Genomic DNA, 16,650 nt, shown 5'->3' on the forward strand with positions numbered 1-16,650 from the left:
GTCAATAAAGGCTTTAAAAATGGCCCACATTAAAAAAAAAAAAAAAACCCTAAAAAAAATGTTTAGAAGAATGATGTCTGTATTGAACTCTGTACCCATGACCTCCCCCAGTTTGCTCATTCTCTTGGAAGTTACTTTTGGTCAGGTTCCTTTTACCCATCTTATAGGTGTGAATTGAGCATCCTTTCCCCAAACCCAAGAGAAACAGGCATCTAGTTCCTATTTCTGGGCTTCCCTGGACTCTCCAGGTCCATTGGAAGTCTCAACCTTGATTCACTTTCCTCCCTGAGAACTCTGAGTTCCGCCCTCCACTCAGTTCTGGTGAGACAGGAGCAAGGAAGTGGAACCCTCTTTGATCTCTGATGACCCTTCTAATCAAATCAAGACACAGGTTTCAACAACAAGAGCATGTATTATTTTCCCCTGGGTGCAGACAGAACCCAAGCTTGATGTCCATGTCTTTCTTAGGATACATGTGAATAGCAGGGAGCGCTGTGTTCCTGAAAGGAAGCTGACCTGGGAAATAAGGGCACATGTCACCCCAGCTTGATTTGCGCCTGCCTTACACAGCCTTCTTTTGTGAGGAAACAAAGCCTTGTGATTCCTCTGGATCAGAATTCCCCTGGAGATAATGTTCCATAGCGTGTTGACCTCAGGAAGCGACGGTTCCTGGGTCTCAGAACAGAAGGAGGAAGAGAGAGATGAGTGACATTTGCTTGATGGAAGATCAGTGTCAGTGATGAAATAATAGTTCAGGGACACAGAGAACTCATCGTGTGGAGTCCCACCAGGAAGAAACAGATCCTAGACTCTGCTGTAAGCCTGCCCTTGAGTCAGGTTGTACGGAAGTCAGGGTTCAAACCTGGGCTTCTGTGAACCACATCCTTCCCCCTCCCCTCACATTAAAAATAAGAGGGAAAGATGGGGTGAGCTTACAACATATGCTGGTGCCGGTGGGAGCCTGGGGCCGCTTCACTCTGACGGCAGAAGGGTTGATGGACCTGTCGGCTGCTGGGGACATCTGAGCTGCTCCCAGCTGGGGAGACCACTGAGTTCACCCCTCCCTTCGCTTTGCCAGCTGCACTGGCCACCATCCAGAGGTAGGCCAGAGAGACTGCTGCAGGCTGTCTCCCTCGGCAGCAGGCATGGCATGCCTTGGGGCGGTTTCTGTTTCCTCCTCCTGTGTTCACAGTTAGCCGAGGGAGCCCTCAGGCCAGGTGTCGGAAGACAGGGGCTGAGAGGCAGGTGTCTCGCCAGCAGAGTTTGCTGTCTCAGAAACCAGCCAGCATGCTAGGCCATGGTTTGTGTCACCCTGAGCTACCCTGGTGGCTCAGATGGTAAAGATCCCCCCTACAGTGCACGAGACGTAGGAGACACAGGTTTGATCCCTGGGTCCAGAAGATCCCAGGAGGGCACAGCAACCCACTCCAGTATTCTTGCCTGGAGAATCCCATGGACAGAGGAGCCTGGTGGGCTACAGTCCATAGGGTTGCAAAGAGTCGGACATGACTCTGCAACTAACACTTTCACTTCTTTACATCACCCTGATGTGTGTGCAGCCAGCTTTCCCAGCTTCTTTTGAGGGTGGTCCCAAATTCAAATGTCCCATGTGCTATCAGACGTTCTGTCTCAATTTCGGATTTGGAGAATATGGTCACAGTCACATAGGAGGTACATTGTAGCCAATTAGGTTTGCTTCCTATGTTCTCACAGCAGGTGTCAGATGTTAAGCTGCTTACAGATCACACAGATGTACACACATGCATTTTTAAATAGATAAAAGAGGATTTATTTATATATGTGTGTATGTGCTAAGTCTCTTCAGTCATGTCTCACTGTTCGACCCCATGGCCATAGCCCTTAAGGGATGGGATTCTCCAGGCAAGAATACTGGAGTGGGTTGCCATTTCCTCCCCCCAGGGGATCATCGCAACCCGGGGACTGAACCCATGTCTCTCGTCTCTTGCGTTGGCAGGTAGGTTCTTTACCACTAGCGCCACCTGGGAAGCCCTTATATATATATGTATATATCCCCTGCCTTAATCCAAAAAATACTGATGGTGGCTTAAAAAGGGATTGCAAAAAGCTTTTTAAAAGATTTATTTATTTTATTTGGCTGTGTTGGGTCTTCACTGCTGTGGGCAGGCTTTTCTAGTTGCAGCCAGCAGGGACTACTCTGTAGTTGTGATGCGTGGGCTTCTCATTGTGGTGGTTTCTCTTGTTGCCCCCACCACAAGAGAAGGGCTTGTGGGCTCTAGGCATGCAGGCTTCAGTAGTTGTGGTGCATGGGTTTAGTTACTCTGAGGCATGTGGGATCTTCCCAGACCAGGGATTGAACCGGTGTCCCCTCTGTTGGCAGGCAGATTCCTAACCACCAGGGCAACCCCAAGTAACTTTTTGAAAAATGTTCCAAGTCTTAAATATATTACTTTTCCCTTAGAGCTAGCTGCTTCCAAACTTAATATTTTGCATGTTTTCTCTCTATTGCTTGGTGACTATATTTGCTTCTCCTTTCTGCAGTTGTCGTCTTACAGCTGATTTTTGCTGATTTGTCAACAGATGTTTTACTTTCGGTTTCACCAGTTCTGGAGGAACTGTGTCGGGGTACTCAGCTGCTGGGCACATGTACACACCTGTGCACACGCAAAGGTGCACACACTCAGTGCCAGGGCCAGAAATGCCCCGAGACTCGCTTCACCATCCCCGGGTCTCAGGCTTCCTCCCACATGCAGTTGATGCTGCTCTGGGGGCTGTGACATGCAGGACAGGGCTCTGCTGACCAAGGTGCTCCCCTCCCCACACACAAAGTCAAGGGCAGCCTGGGGGGCAGAAGCCGGTCTGCAGGGGCCGAGGAGTAGACTGGGGATGAGGAACCGAAGACCAGAGGGGACAGTTTATTGAGCAGTTTGTTGTTCAGTCACTCAGTGCCATCTGACTCTTTGTGACCCCATGCACTATAGCCTGCCAGGCTCCTCTGTCCATAGGATTTCCCGGGCAAGTATACTAGATTGGGTTGGCATTTCCTCCTCCAGGGGATCTTCCCGACCCAGGGATTGAACCTGGGTTTCCTGTGGCTCCTGCATCGGCAGGCAGATTCTTTACTGCTGAGCCACATGTATTGTATAGTGGTCATTAAAACAGGAGAGCGGACACATGAAATAGAGATATTCTTAAATGTTGGGTTTATTTTTTTTTAATTTTTGGCCATGCTGGGTCTTCCTTGTGGTGCTCAGGCTTCTCTAGTTGTGTCACATGGGCTTTAGTTGCCCCTATGGCATGTGGGATCTTAGTTCCCTGACTAGGGCTCAAACCCCAGGCCTCTGCATTGGAAGGCGGATTCTCAACCACTGGACCACCAGGGAAGTCTCTAAATTTGGAGTTTACATCTTAGGAACACCCAAGTGCTCACTCCCAAACTTTTCATTTTTGTTGCTATGTGCTATCACCCTGATTTTTTGCTGAGTTCTCACTCATTCTGCATCCTTTCTCGGGAGACTCAGAAGGTCTTGGAAGTTCTCATACCTGTTGCTCTGAATTCAGCTATAGTGCATGGGGCCGTCCACAAACCTGGAATCAAAAGACCTGGATGGGTTTTATTAGCCTCTCTTCCACCCCTTCCTTCACCCTTTACCTTTTGAGGACCGTCTCTGACCTTCCCGGGGTTCCACCTTTAATCTGTATGACTTTCAAATGTTCCCTCGGACATGGTCAAACCCAGTTGCATTAGCTCATAAGGAGTCGTGATATTTTGTAGGGTTTCGCCAGTGAACTGCTAACATTATCTAAAAGTAAAGCTAACCACGATAGGAAGGTTTCCACAGAATTTTTTCCTTTTTTATCACACCCATTTTTACATTTTCCTCTTGGTTTTGTGCAGTATTTGTGCTTGTGGATATTTTTTTTCCCTGTCTCTCTGGGTTGTGATGGTATTTTCATCTTTCTTCCTGAATTCATCACCCTGTTTTATTTAGAGCTCTGACCATCAAAACCCCGTTGATAAGGGGGAAACATGCAATGTGGATGTGTCCTTCATTTCCTTCCTGGCAGAAAAAAGAACAAGATTGTCATTTCACAGAATTCTCAGTGTGCATCTTAGCTTAGAGAGCCAGGCGTTTTGTTTCAAGGTGGAGGATGTTCAGAGTACTTCTGATGCAGAGAGGACGGCCAGGAGGGAGCAAGGATTACCCTCATCTCATCAGTCACTTTGTGGGGGACACCCTGACTTGGCCATGTGGATTCTGTTTAGAGTAAGGAGAATTTCAGCTGAGCCTTCTGACACTGCCGAATAAACACCCAAATGAGCACTCTCAGCCTTTCCAGACTCTGTCCCTGCCTCGACAGCCTTCGTTCCCTTTTTTTTTTTTTTTACTGTGATGTTTTTCTTTTCTTTTTTAATTGGAATATAGTTGCTGTACAATGTTGTATTAGTTTCTGCTGTACAGCAAAGTGAGTCACTATACATCGATCTCTTCTTTTTTGGATTTCCTTCCCATTTCAGTCACCACAGAGCACCTAGTAGAGGTCCTTGAGCTATGCAGTAGGTTTTCATTAGTTATCTGTTTTATACACAGTATCAATAGTGTATATGTGTCAATCCCAATTTCCCAGTTCCTCCCACTCCCCTCTTCCCTTGGTAATTAACAAACTTGGTAAGTTTGTTCTCTGCATCTGTGACTTGAATTTTGCTTTGCAAGTAAGTTCATCTCTACCATTTTTCTAGATTTCACTTGTAAGCAGTATTAGAGAACCTGCCTGTCAATGCAGGAGATGTAAGAGATGTGGGTTTGATCTCCGGGTTGGGACAATCCCCTGGAGGAGGGCATGGCAGCCCACTCCAGCATTCTTGCCTGGAGAATCCCCATGGACAGAGGAGCCTGGCTGGCTGCAGTCCATATGGTCACAAAGAATTGAACATGACTGAGTGACTTTGCAAGCACATAAAATATTTGTTTTTTTCTTTCCGATTCTCTTCACTCTGTATGACAATCTCTAGGTCCATCCATGTCTCTGCAAATAGTACAGTTCTATTCCTTTTTATGGCTGAGTAGTATTCCATTGTATGTATGTACTACATTTTCTTTATCCATTCCTCTGTTGATGGACATTTAGGTTGCTTCCATGTCCTGGCTATTGTAAATAGTGTTGCAATGAACATCAGGGTGCATATGTCCTTTAGAGTTATGGTTTTCTCCAGGTATATATCCAGGAGTGGTACTACTGGGTCATATAGCAGCTCTGTTGTTAGTTTTTTAAGGAGGCTCCACACTGTTCTCCATAGTGGCTTCGTCAGGCTTAGTTCTTATGAACCAGAGAAGTCTTGCAGAGAACTTGGGTGTAGTTCTCTGAGGAACAGTGTAGCCTGTTAGGAACCAAATTACCAGGGGAGATAGCCTGAGACAGTCTTGTTGTTTTGGTGGGTTGGAGCTGAGATTAGGGCTGGAAGCTGTGGGATTAATGCTGTGTCTAGTGGAGACAGTCCTCTGCCATCAGGCCTATCTGAATCAGTGACCTCTTCATAGCTGTTTGACTCTCATGTCATCAGCTTCAATTCTGATGTCCTGCTCTCCTTGTTCAGTGACCCCAGCTCCTTCTGTTCTTCTGCAGAGGTTAACCTTGATGTGAAGTGACCCACGTCTCCTGCACTGCAGGAGGATTCTTTACCCGCTGAGCCACTGGGGAAGCCAACAGTCCTGGATGACCCCAGGCTTTGTGGGGAAGAGGGGATCGTTTCTGGAGGCATAAGTAGCCCCAAGCTGTGTCTGTAGAAGCTACCAGGCTTCTCTTCCCTGTCGAGCCTTAAGTGTCTCTGCCTATCTGTCTCCCCGGTGTTCCAGCTCTGACTCTGGGACCAGACAACGCTCTGCTGGGGAGCCGAGTTCAAGTCCTGGTAAATCAGTCCCACTCTGAGCCCCAGGGTCGTCCTACACAAAGGACATTCCTGAAGACAGTGTGGGATGGACTTGGATCCCATGCTCTGGTTTCCCTTCGCAGACCCACGGGCCCTGAGTTGGCAGAGAAGCGCGAGGCAGCGTGCAGCCGCAGCTCCTCCTTGCCCTTGGCTTCTGCAGCCATGTTCCTGGGTCAGGCGGTCGGCCCTCTGGTCCCAGCGGAGGGGTCACGGCTGATGCTGTGCTGTGTCCCCAGCGGTCACTGCTACAAGGCCCCCGCCCTGGCACCCACGTGCAGAGGGGCTCATTGCTTTATCGATGCTGCATGTGGGGCCCATGGAACTCAGATGCTAAGTTCACAGGCTGCCCCTGCAACTCCTCCAAGCAGATCCCCATCGCTCCGCACCCTGTGGAGGAGGTGGCTTTGGTCCTGGAGACACTTCCTTCTGTTTTCACAAGATGGCATTGTTCCTGTTTCTTGCCTCCGTGATCCTTCAAAATAAAACCATATATATACATATTTTACATATATTTTAATAGATTCAGTAGCTACACTCACTTGTTTATCAGAGCTTGTTGCTAGGTAATTTGCAGCTCTTCCTCATTTTGACCTTCTGTTGGTAACTCTTTCAGTCTCATTTCATGAAGTAGAGCCTTTTCTGCACTAGCCAATCGATACTGTTTTAAACAGTTGTCCTCATGTCTCCTTCAAGCACCTGTTCTCATGAGTTGGGTTGAATCAACGTGGTGACGAAATTGCTTTAGATCCATTTTAAGAACTTCACAAAGACTCTTCTTCTCAGATGTTTTACAAAACAAGTTGGTCTGTGGGTCTTTTGGAAATGGGATCAGAAGTAGGCATGCCCTAGTCCTGCCTTGGGGTGGTCTCTGTGGTAACTAACAGGAAGCAGGGAGGGAAGGGGGTTGGACTCTACCCTGTATATTTGGGGCATGCCTGAAGGAATGGAGAGGAAGGTCTGGGTCTGCGTTTTTGGAATATCCACAGGATCACAGCACACAGACTGAACTGAGGGCCTGTCTGCTCCTGCCCAAAGGCTTCACTCCAATTCCGGCCCTTTCTTTGATCCCACTGATGCTCTTCCCACAGTGCACCCCCTTTACCTGCTGCCAGGTCAGGGCCAACTGCCTCTCAGCTCCTCCCGCACCCTCTCAGCCCCTGTGGCCCCCAGGACCACCTCCTCCTCTCCTCCCTTACTTTCTCCTGTGGGCTTTACTTTCCATGTGCCTCTCAGAGCATTTGATCACTTCTGCCTTCATTTCCACTCTTCAAGGTGATGTTTTTCTGTCCTGACCAAACGCTTCGCTCCTATAGGACAGGAGCGGGACATTCCTTGGTCCCTTGGGCCCGTCCTCTCTGGGCACCTGGCTCAGTGCTTTCCGTACAGAGGTGCTCACCAGGCCCACCCAGGTCCACTCCAGGCTTTTATTTTTTAAAATATTTATTTACTCATATTTATTTATTTGGCTGCATGGAGTTTTGGTTGTGGCACACAGGAGTTTTAGCTGAGGCATGTGGGCTCTAGTTCCCCGACCAGGGATGGAACCTGGGCCCCCAACATTGGGAGTGCTGAGTCTTAGTCACTGGACCACCGGGGAAATTCCCTCACCACAGTCTCACTCCCCCCGTTTTGTTTGTATGTTCACGTGAGACCTGCCCACAATCAGGCCCACTTGGCATCTGCTCCTGGCCTGGAGGGCAGGGTGTGCAAAGTCCCGTGAATACAAGCAGTGTGTGAGGCAGCCTTGCCCAGGGCTCTTCCTTTCTTGCTGTCACTGCCACCCTCATCCTATGAGCACCAATGAAACCCTAAATCCCACCAGAGACGTGTGCTGTGTTTTTAGACAATTCTTTTGCCCCACGTGACAGCTTTGTCTCCATGTCGTGGAACTGGATTGGCTGTTACTCCCTGTCAAGCCTAGAGGTGATCATTTCGAGACAGAAACACTTTGCTGTCCCTTCTGTTCGTTTTTTATCTTAAGCACGTCACTGAGTGTCACTTTCAGAATTCCTGGCAGTGCTGGGATTTTTTGGCTCTGTTGTTAGAGAGCAGGTATGCATATTCTGTTACGAGGCTGTAGAAAATGTGCTGCCGGTAGAGCAGGGGCTTGTTCACAACGTGATGGGATGTGGGTCTGTGGTGTGGCTGTCTGCTTAGGGATGCCAGGAATGGCGAGGAGGCTAGACGTGTTTCTCATTGTGGGTCAAGGTAAACCATTTGTTCAAGTCGGTGATAACTATTACGTTCAATGTGTGTGGATATTTGTGCAAGCCTAGCATTCGTGGGTGCACTTGGAAAGCGTGTTTGGTTCACTTTGGATGCCTGAAGGGTCATGTCTTCATTCTTTATGCTTATTAAAAAGTATTAATACCTAGGTACATGCGAGCAGTGGAAGCTTTGAAGAGATATTTAGAGACGAGACTGAGGTATCTGTGGAAGTCTGTTCCCACCCCATGCCCTGAGACAGAAGCTTGCTAAGGTGTCCAGAAGCTGCTCTAAGATGTGTTCAAAGCATGGAGGTTCCTTAAAAAAAGTAAAAATAGAACTGCCATATGACCCAGCACTCCCATTACTAGGCACGCACCCAGAGAAAACCATAATTCAAAAAGACATACACTCCCCAGTGTTCATTGCAGCATTATTTACAATAGCCAGGACGTGGAAGCAAGCTAGATGTCCATTCACAGAGGAATGGATAAAGAAGATTGGTACATATATACAGTGGAATATTACTTAGTCATAAAAATGAACGAAATTGGGTCATTTATCCACAGAGATGTGGATGGATCTAGCCTGTATACAGAGTGACGTCAGAAAAACAAATATGTATGGATGGAATGTATATTAACACATGTATGTGGAATCTAGAAAAATGGTACAGATGAGCCTATTTGCAGGGCAGGAATAGAGATGCAAACAGAGAATGGATATGCGGGGAGGTGGGACGAACTGAGAGAGTAGGATTGACATATATGCACTACATGTGTAAACAGAGAGCTAGTGGGAAGCTGCTGTATAGCACAGGGAGCTCAGCTCGGTGCTCTGTGATGACCTAGAGGGGTGGGATGGGGCATGGGATGGGAGGGAGGTCCAAGAAGGAGGGGCATATGTATACATATGGCTGATTCACGTGGTTGTACAGCAGAAACTAACACATTGTAAAGCAGCTATATACCCCACCAACACACTCACATAAGGCACTGAATGAGCCATCACGAGTTCGTCGTTTGGTGACTTGGTGTTAGGGATGTGCCGTTTTACCCCATTAGACAGTAAGCCCTGGTCTGATCCGTCTCTCTTCCCCCACCCTGATCTCGTGCTTTCGGGAAGAGAGAACCACAGTGAGATCGAGAGGCGGCGGCGGAACAAGATGACTCAGTACATCACCGAGCTCTCGGACATGGTCCCCACGTGCAGCGCGCTGGCCCGGAAGCCTGACAAGCTCACCATCCTGCGCATGGCTGTCTCTCACATGAAGTCCATGCGGGGCACCGGGAACAAGTCCACGGACGGCGCCTACAAGCCTTCGTTCCTGACGGAACAGGTACCTGTTCACTCCTCGTCTGTGCTCCTTGCTCCCCTGGTAACCACATTCCTGGGAGGGCAGAGAGTGGCGAGAATGACAGCGTCACCAAGATGAGATAAACTGCGTGGGGTGAAAGGCTGAGGTGGGGACGAAAGCAGGCAATTATATTCCTACACTTCACTAGGGAACTCTCTTCTGGGGACTGTCTTTCTGATTTTGCATCCTCTGCTTTTTTTCCCCCACCATGTACCTTAATAAGACAGGCTTCCCGATGGCTCAGTGGTAAAGAACCTGCCTGCCAGTGCAGGAGATGCAGGTTTGATCCCTCGATTGGGAAGATCCCCTGGAAGAGGAAATGGCTACCCATTCCAGTATTCTTACCTGAAGAATCCCATGGTCAGTGGAGCCTGGCTGGCTACAGTCCATGGGATCGCAAAAGAGTCAGACATGACTGAGTGACTGAACAACAACCACCTTAATCAGACATCACTCAAAGCAAAAAGAGATATTGTGCTTAGCACATGCTAACCCGGGAAAGAGCCAGCAAACCCAGTTCTTCTGTGCTGGACTAGCAGTGACGGTCGTCATCGTGATGGAAGTTCTGGTAGATGTCACAGCAATCATGGTGACAAGGACTTAACAGCCAGCACGTAGCCGGCCTCTGCCCTGAGCCCAGTTGAAGTCATGTCCTTTCTGTGCAGGATTTCATTGAATCCTTGTTCTGGCTCAAGGAGGAAGCTGCTGTTATTCATCCCTGCTTTAGAGATGAAGAAGTGGAGGCTTTGAAAGTGTCTACTGCTCAGTGCAGACCAAGAGTTGACACAGGGTGGTCAGACCCCAGAACCATGTATTTTAAAAGCTATCCTGGTCTTTGCAGAGTTGGGAACAGTGAACCCGAGAGGTGGTCTGTGGGAAGTATTGATATATTGTAATTTGACCATTCCACATCCTGGAAGGCCTGTGTTCTGGGTCCTTGTTCTTCCCCGTGCTGGTCAGATATTGTCAGCTTGTATTCGCTCATCTGTAGATAAACATGAGCTTTCTGCCTTCCTGACCCTGAGGGCTTCTGCGGGATAAAGGGGACAATGGACTTGGTGCCGGCAGGGGGACAGGGAAGTGATGTGTTGTCAGGGACACGGGCAGGAAAAAGTGTTCAGGCTTGTCAGGGGCTGCCCGGGACAGATTCAGCGCTGGCCTGCTGGGAGGGAGCCCCACATGTGCATAGAAAGAGAGCAGAGGAAAGGGTTCCACATGAGGAGACTTGGGAAACCGGTGAGAACAGAGCCTTGAAGGAAGGGGTGAGAAGATGTGTCCAGAGACAGAATCGTGTGTTTTGCTGGAGTGAGGAATCTAAGCATTAGGTTTAGAAAAAGAGCAAGGAAAGAGGAGCTCACATGAATTCCTGTGTGGCAGACTTTTTAGCAAGGGTTTTTTGTCATCCCAGTGCCCATGTGCTCTTCATCTCAAGGTTTGAAGAGCTGTGGCAGTGGAGTGATCCTCGCTGGGAGCCGTGGAACACGGTAGTCCAGGGCAGAATGCCCAACCCATTTCCACCTCTGTAAAAGGGTTAAGGTTAACACAGCGATGGGTCCCACCTGGCAGGGTTGTGGAGACAGGTAAGGAAGGAAGCAGAGTAGGGTGTTTAACACGGAGCTGGAGTGGAATGAAGGATGACTAGCTGGTGGACAGTGTGAAAGTAGTGTTAATCGTTTAGTCATGTCGGACTCTCTGTGACCCCATGGACTATAGCCTGCCAGACTCCTCTGTCCATGGAATTCTCCAGGAAAGAATACTGGAGTGGGTTTCCATGCTCTCCTCCAGGGGATCTTCTCGACCAGAGATTGAACCCAGAGTCTCCTGCATTGGCAGGCGGGTTCTTTACCATCTGAACCACCAGGGAAGCCTAGCTGGCAGGTAAGCAGACAGAAATGCATTATGCATGTCCTAACCACGGGGGTTAGTAAAAGGCTTTTCCTCTACATTTCTTTAATCCTTATAAAAACACTGCTGGGGTCCATATTTGACATTAATCTCTTTAAGTGACTGGGGATTAAAAACATGGAGGGACTTACCTGGTGGTCCAGTGGCTAAAGACTCTGTGCTCCCAATGCAGGGGGCCCAGATTTGATCCCCGGTCAGGGAACTCGATCCTGCGTGCCCTAACTAAGAGTTTGCATGCTACAACTGAAGGTCCCACACGCCACAACTAAGACCTGATGCAGCCTAATTAATAAATATATTTTTTAAATGTTTTTTAAAAAAGAAAGAAAATGGAGAGAAGAGAGAAGGCAATTATGCAAGTCACATGCATCCTCTCCCCCCATTCACCCCTCCGTTCCTTGGTAGGCTGTTGATAATGACAACAGCCACATATGTTAAGTACCTACTGTTCGCCAAGCCCTTACTAAGTCCTTCACATTCAAGATCTCATTTAACCTCACAAAATCTTTCCCCCCACCCCAAGAAAAAAGCATGAAAAAAAAAACCAACCAGAAGCCAAAGATACTACGTCCGGAGCCCAGACTTGCACAGTGGAGTGGAAGAGCTGGAGTTGGTGGTCTCCTTTGACTCCACCGTTTGTGCTTTTAGACCTTCCTGTTGGCTTAACAAAGATAGGGGCAAGACTGCTTCTGGATTCAGGGCACAGGACCTTGGTCATGAGTGGGGGTGCTCCCAAAAGATGAAAACCAGAGGGGAGGGTATAGAAAGAGGGGCCCGTGAGGAGGGTGAGCTCTGGCCCATAAGCCCTTCCCACAGTCCCTAAAAAGGGCTGAAACTGTGAAAACATAAATGGAGTCAACTTGTCCACTTCCTCTCCTTCGGAGACAGAATTCTCTACTTTCCCAGACAACCTGTTTTATGTGTTACCGTCCTTCCTGTTGGGAAGACCATCTCAACACTGAAAATAAAACTGCTGACCCAGTCTTCTGAACTAAGTCATCATCAAGAGGGATGGCACAGCGGAAGTGCGAAACAAGACAAAGGGGGAAAACAAACGTTTCTTTAAAAAATGATTGTATAGCCCGCTTCCGCACCCAATTCCCAGGCAAAGGATGTTAGAGTTCTGACTCAGCCGAGAGGGCTCGGAGACCTCCCTGGGTTCTGCTCACCAGCTGACTCATGTTTCCTAGTCTTTGAGCTTTTGGGTGCCCTTAGGTCGGACACCAAGGGCGGGGCCGGATGCTCCAGGCTCCACACAGGTGGCCCTTACTCTGTTACAGCAGGGCTTCCAATTTTTGTTGTTGTTGTTTAGTCACCCAGTTGTTTCCAACTCTTTGTGACCCTATGGATTCCTCTGTGTCTGCCAGACTCCTCTGTCCTTGGGGATTGTTCAGGCAGGAATACTAGAGCGGGTTGCCATTTCCTACTCCAGGGGATCTTCCCAACCCAGGGATCGAACCTGAGTCTCCTGCTTTGGCAGATGGATTCTTTACCACTTGAGCCACCAGGGAAGCCCACCAGCAATTACATGGAAGCAAGGAATTTGGGGCTTCCCAGGTGGCTCAGTGGTGAAGAATCCGCCTGCCAGTGCAGGAGATGTTAGAGCTGTGGGTTCAGTCTGTGGACAGTCCATGGACAGAGGAGGCTGGCGGGCTACAATCCATGGGGTCACAAAAGAGCCGGACACAATTTAGCGACTAAACAACAAAACAGCAAAGAATTCCCAGCAAGAATTGTTTGCCAACCACTGACCAGAAGAATCCCTTTTCTCTTTGGGGCCTGAGCAGTGTGTGAGGTGGATGGAGAGCTGGCTGTGGACTCCGGCACACGTGAAAGAGTTGGTTCCCAAGTCCTGTAAGGACGGAGCCCCTTGCATTCAGCAGGAAAGGGCCCCTGAGCCTGACATGAGACTGACAGGGGAGACAGCTGCCCCTGGGCTGCCTGCAGGTGCTGCAAAGAAAAGGCATCTCATTTGAACAAAGTTGATCTTGCCCACTCTGCATCCCTCTCGGGATGTTGAGGGCTTCCTGCCGCCCATTCATCCATCCTTCCTGCCGGCACCAACAGTCATGAGCCTGTGAGTCAGTGTGACTCCAGGGCTGGCACAGCTAAACTCTCTTCTCACCGCCAAGGGACATGGACAATGTTGGTATCCCTGCCACCTCCTGGGATTACCCTGGGACTCTGTTGAGATGTCAGCTGTCACAGAGTTCTGGGAGTTTGACAGACGATGTAAAGTGAGGCCCTCATATCCACTGCCAGCATTCAGCTCAGAAAGGAAGAGAAGAGGAGTGGGAGCACTAACAGCATGGCAGGCGGTGGCTGGGGAGACGCCTGGTGCCTTTCCTTCTCTCTTCCCACTTTCCCGTGGTCCTCCCCTCCCTTCCTGGACCATCGTGTGCTCCAGTGACATGACTGCAGTTTGAAAATGTAGGAGAGGCCATTCACACCTCTGTGACCCAATACCTTCTGATTCCACTGGGCTGGGAATTTCCTCTTTCCTTAAGCAAGAGCAAGTTAAGGGACTTCCTTGGTGGTCCAGTGATAAAGACTTTGCCTTCTAATGCAGGGGGTGCGAGTTTGATCCCTGGGCAGGGAGCTAAGATGCCACATGCCTCATGGCCAAATAAAAGCATATTTTAACAAATTCAGTGAAGACTTTAAAAATGATCCACATTTTTAAAAAAATCATAAAAAAGAGGACTAGTTAAAGACAGTTAACTGTGTTTGGAGCAGCTGTATCTTAGGGCTTAGTGTGAGCTTTCTGAACTTCTTTTAACAAAATAACTTATTCATTTATGTTTGGCTACACTGGGTCTTCATTGCTGAGTGGACTTTCTCTAGTTGTGAACAGCAGGGAGTACTCTTCCTTGTGGTGTGGGGGCTTCTCATTGCAGTGGCTTCTGTTGTTAATGGAGCACAGGCTCTAGGCGCATGGGCTTCAGAGTTATGGTGCACAAACTTAGTTGCTCCTTGGCACGTGAAACCTTCCTGGACCAGGGATTGAACCCGTGTCCCCTGCATTGGCAGGCAGATTCTTATCCTCCATACCACCAGGGAAGTCTGCTTTGTGCACTTTTAAAGCTCATTTTCCGGAAAAAAAAAAAAAGTTCCTAAAAGCATTTGTGTATCATAATGAGCTTCTGAATGAAAATTGAAGGTTGCTAATAAGACGGTTTACCTGACCTGGGTTTGTCCATGTCAGGTCCTCATTGTGATCTTCTCTTCCCAGGAACTGAAGCATCTCATCCTTGAAGCGGCTGACGGGTTTCTGTTTGTAGTGGCAGCTGAGACGGGCAGAGTGATTTACGTGTCCGACTCTGTCACCCCTGTGCTGAATCAACCCCAGTCAGAGTGGTTCGGGAGCACCCTCTATGAGCAGGTACATCCTGACGACGTGGAGAAGCTGAGAGAGCAGCTGTGCACCTCAGAAAACTCAATGACAGGTCAGTGTCGCTCTCTCCATGAAGTTTTCTCCCTAGAGAAAATCTTCTTTCCTTAAACATACCAAGGAATAACACTGGAACAAATATATTACCATATGTAAAATAGATAGCCTGTGGCAGTTTGATGATGACGAAGGGTGCCCAAAGCCAGTGCTCTGTGACAACCTGGAGGAATGGGGTGGGGGGCACAGAATAGTAGGGGACACATGTTTGCCTACGGTTGATTCACCCTGATGCATGGCAGAAACTATCACAATACTGTAAAGTAGTTATTGTCCAGTTAAAATAAGTAAATTCTAAAAGTACTGGGAAGTTTGAGGTCAGAAAAAGTTGCCTACAGGTGAAGGATATGTTTGACTTAGCTTGTTTAATAGTTTCATTTATCCTGTAACATGTTAAAAATTCATTTTTAATGCATGATTTTTTCCTATATTTTACCTCCAATTATGGGATGTTGCCACTAGGAAGCATTGTTTACACATTAGCCACAACCCATAAGTGTGTGATTATTTGTGAGCCTAATCATAGGTGTTGATTTTCCAGGCCTTACTTATGGGAAGTGAAATTTCTTATTGAGACATTTAAATACAGTTAGCTCTGCTATACCACAAAATAACATGCTATAAAAATTACTGCAAGAAACAAAATCATGAAATAAAAACCAGAGGGCTTGGGAGGGGAAAGTGGGCTAGATTTTTAGATAAGAACAAAACTAGGAACCTAATGAAAATGGGAGCATTGCTTGACACATTAAGTGGTTAAGAAATTTATGGCACTTGACCTTGAAACCTGACTTGAAGCTGACTTGTTTAAGTGAGCCTCAGAACTTGGGTGTTGGTGTGAAAGTGGTCCAAGGATCATTGTGTGAAATCAGGCAGAAATCAAGAACTGTAACATAGTATGTGGATAGTTGTGGCTCATAACACACGTGGTAAATCAAGGCAGCTGCTGTGTGCCAGAGTGTGTACATTTTGTGAATTCCTGTGTGGCTTTATTCCGCTGGGTGCAGTTTCTGTGTTCATGTAGTACTTCTTACAGATAAAATCAAGCATAAGCAAACACAAAATTCACATTCTGATCGAACTGTCACCCAGCGTATCAGTGGCACTGGAGCAGAATTGCGTTCTTAATTATTTTGTTTATTTACTGGGCTGTGTTGCGTCTTGGTTGCAGCATGTAGGTTCTTTGTTGAGTCTTGCAGAATCTTCCATTGCAGTGCGCAGACTCTCTAGTTGTGGCTTGAAGGCTCAATAGTTGCAGCACATGAGCTTAGTTGCTCTTTGGCCTGTGGGGTTTCAATTCTCCAACTAGGGAATGAACCTGTGTCCCCCTGCATTGCAAGGCGGACTCTTCACTGCTGGACCACCTTGGAAGTCCCAAGATTTGCTTTTACAAAAAAGCATTATAGTAGAGCTGAGTATACCATAATAGGGCTTCCCTGGTGGCTCAGACAATAAAGAATCTGCCTGCAATGCAGGAGACCCAGGTTTGATCCCTGGGTCTAGAAGATTCTCTGGAGAAGAGAATGGCCACCCACTCCAGTATTCTTGCCTGGAGAATTCTATGGACAGCAGAGCCTGGGGGGCTCTAGTCCATGAGGTTGCAAAGAGTCGGACGTGGTTGAGCAACACTTCATACCATGATCCCTACATTCCGCTTTATGACAGATCTGTTTGTGCAGCGTGTTCTTCCTACCAACACCGAGAGCCACTGGAGTCTCATTTTCTTCCGAGTCTGCCTAAAGTACCTCATTCAATGCTTGGCACACAGTAGGTGTCCAGCAGAAGCCTGGTGAGCAGTGAGGCAGTGCTTTTATATTGTAGTTTCAT

At 48.0% G+C, this 16,650-nt stretch overlaps 1 protein-coding gene across 1 annotated transcript in view; it reads left to right on the forward strand.

Moving 5' to 3' along the window:
• Window positions 1-16,650, forward strand: part of ARNT2 (aryl hydrocarbon receptor nuclear translocator 2) — a 151,258-nt gene that overhangs the window by 10,687 nt on the left and 123,921 nt on the right. Inside the window, exons 3-4 of the mRNA XM_055556223.1 lie at window positions 9,239-9,452; window positions 14,608-14,821. Of these exons, the coding sequence (XP_055412198.1) occupies window positions 9,239-9,452; window positions 14,608-14,821 (428 nt within the window). The remainder of the gene's footprint in view (window positions 1-9,238; window positions 9,453-14,607; window positions 14,822-16,650) is intronic.

This window comes from Bubalus kerabau, chromosome 19 (genome assembly GCF_029407905.1).
Source record: "Bubalus kerabau isolate K-KA32 ecotype Philippines breed swamp buffalo chromosome 19, PCC_UOA_SB_1v2, whole genome shotgun sequence".
In the NCBI taxonomy this organism is placed as follows: Eukaryota; Metazoa; Chordata; class Mammalia; order Artiodactyla; family Bovidae; genus Bubalus; species Bubalus kerabau.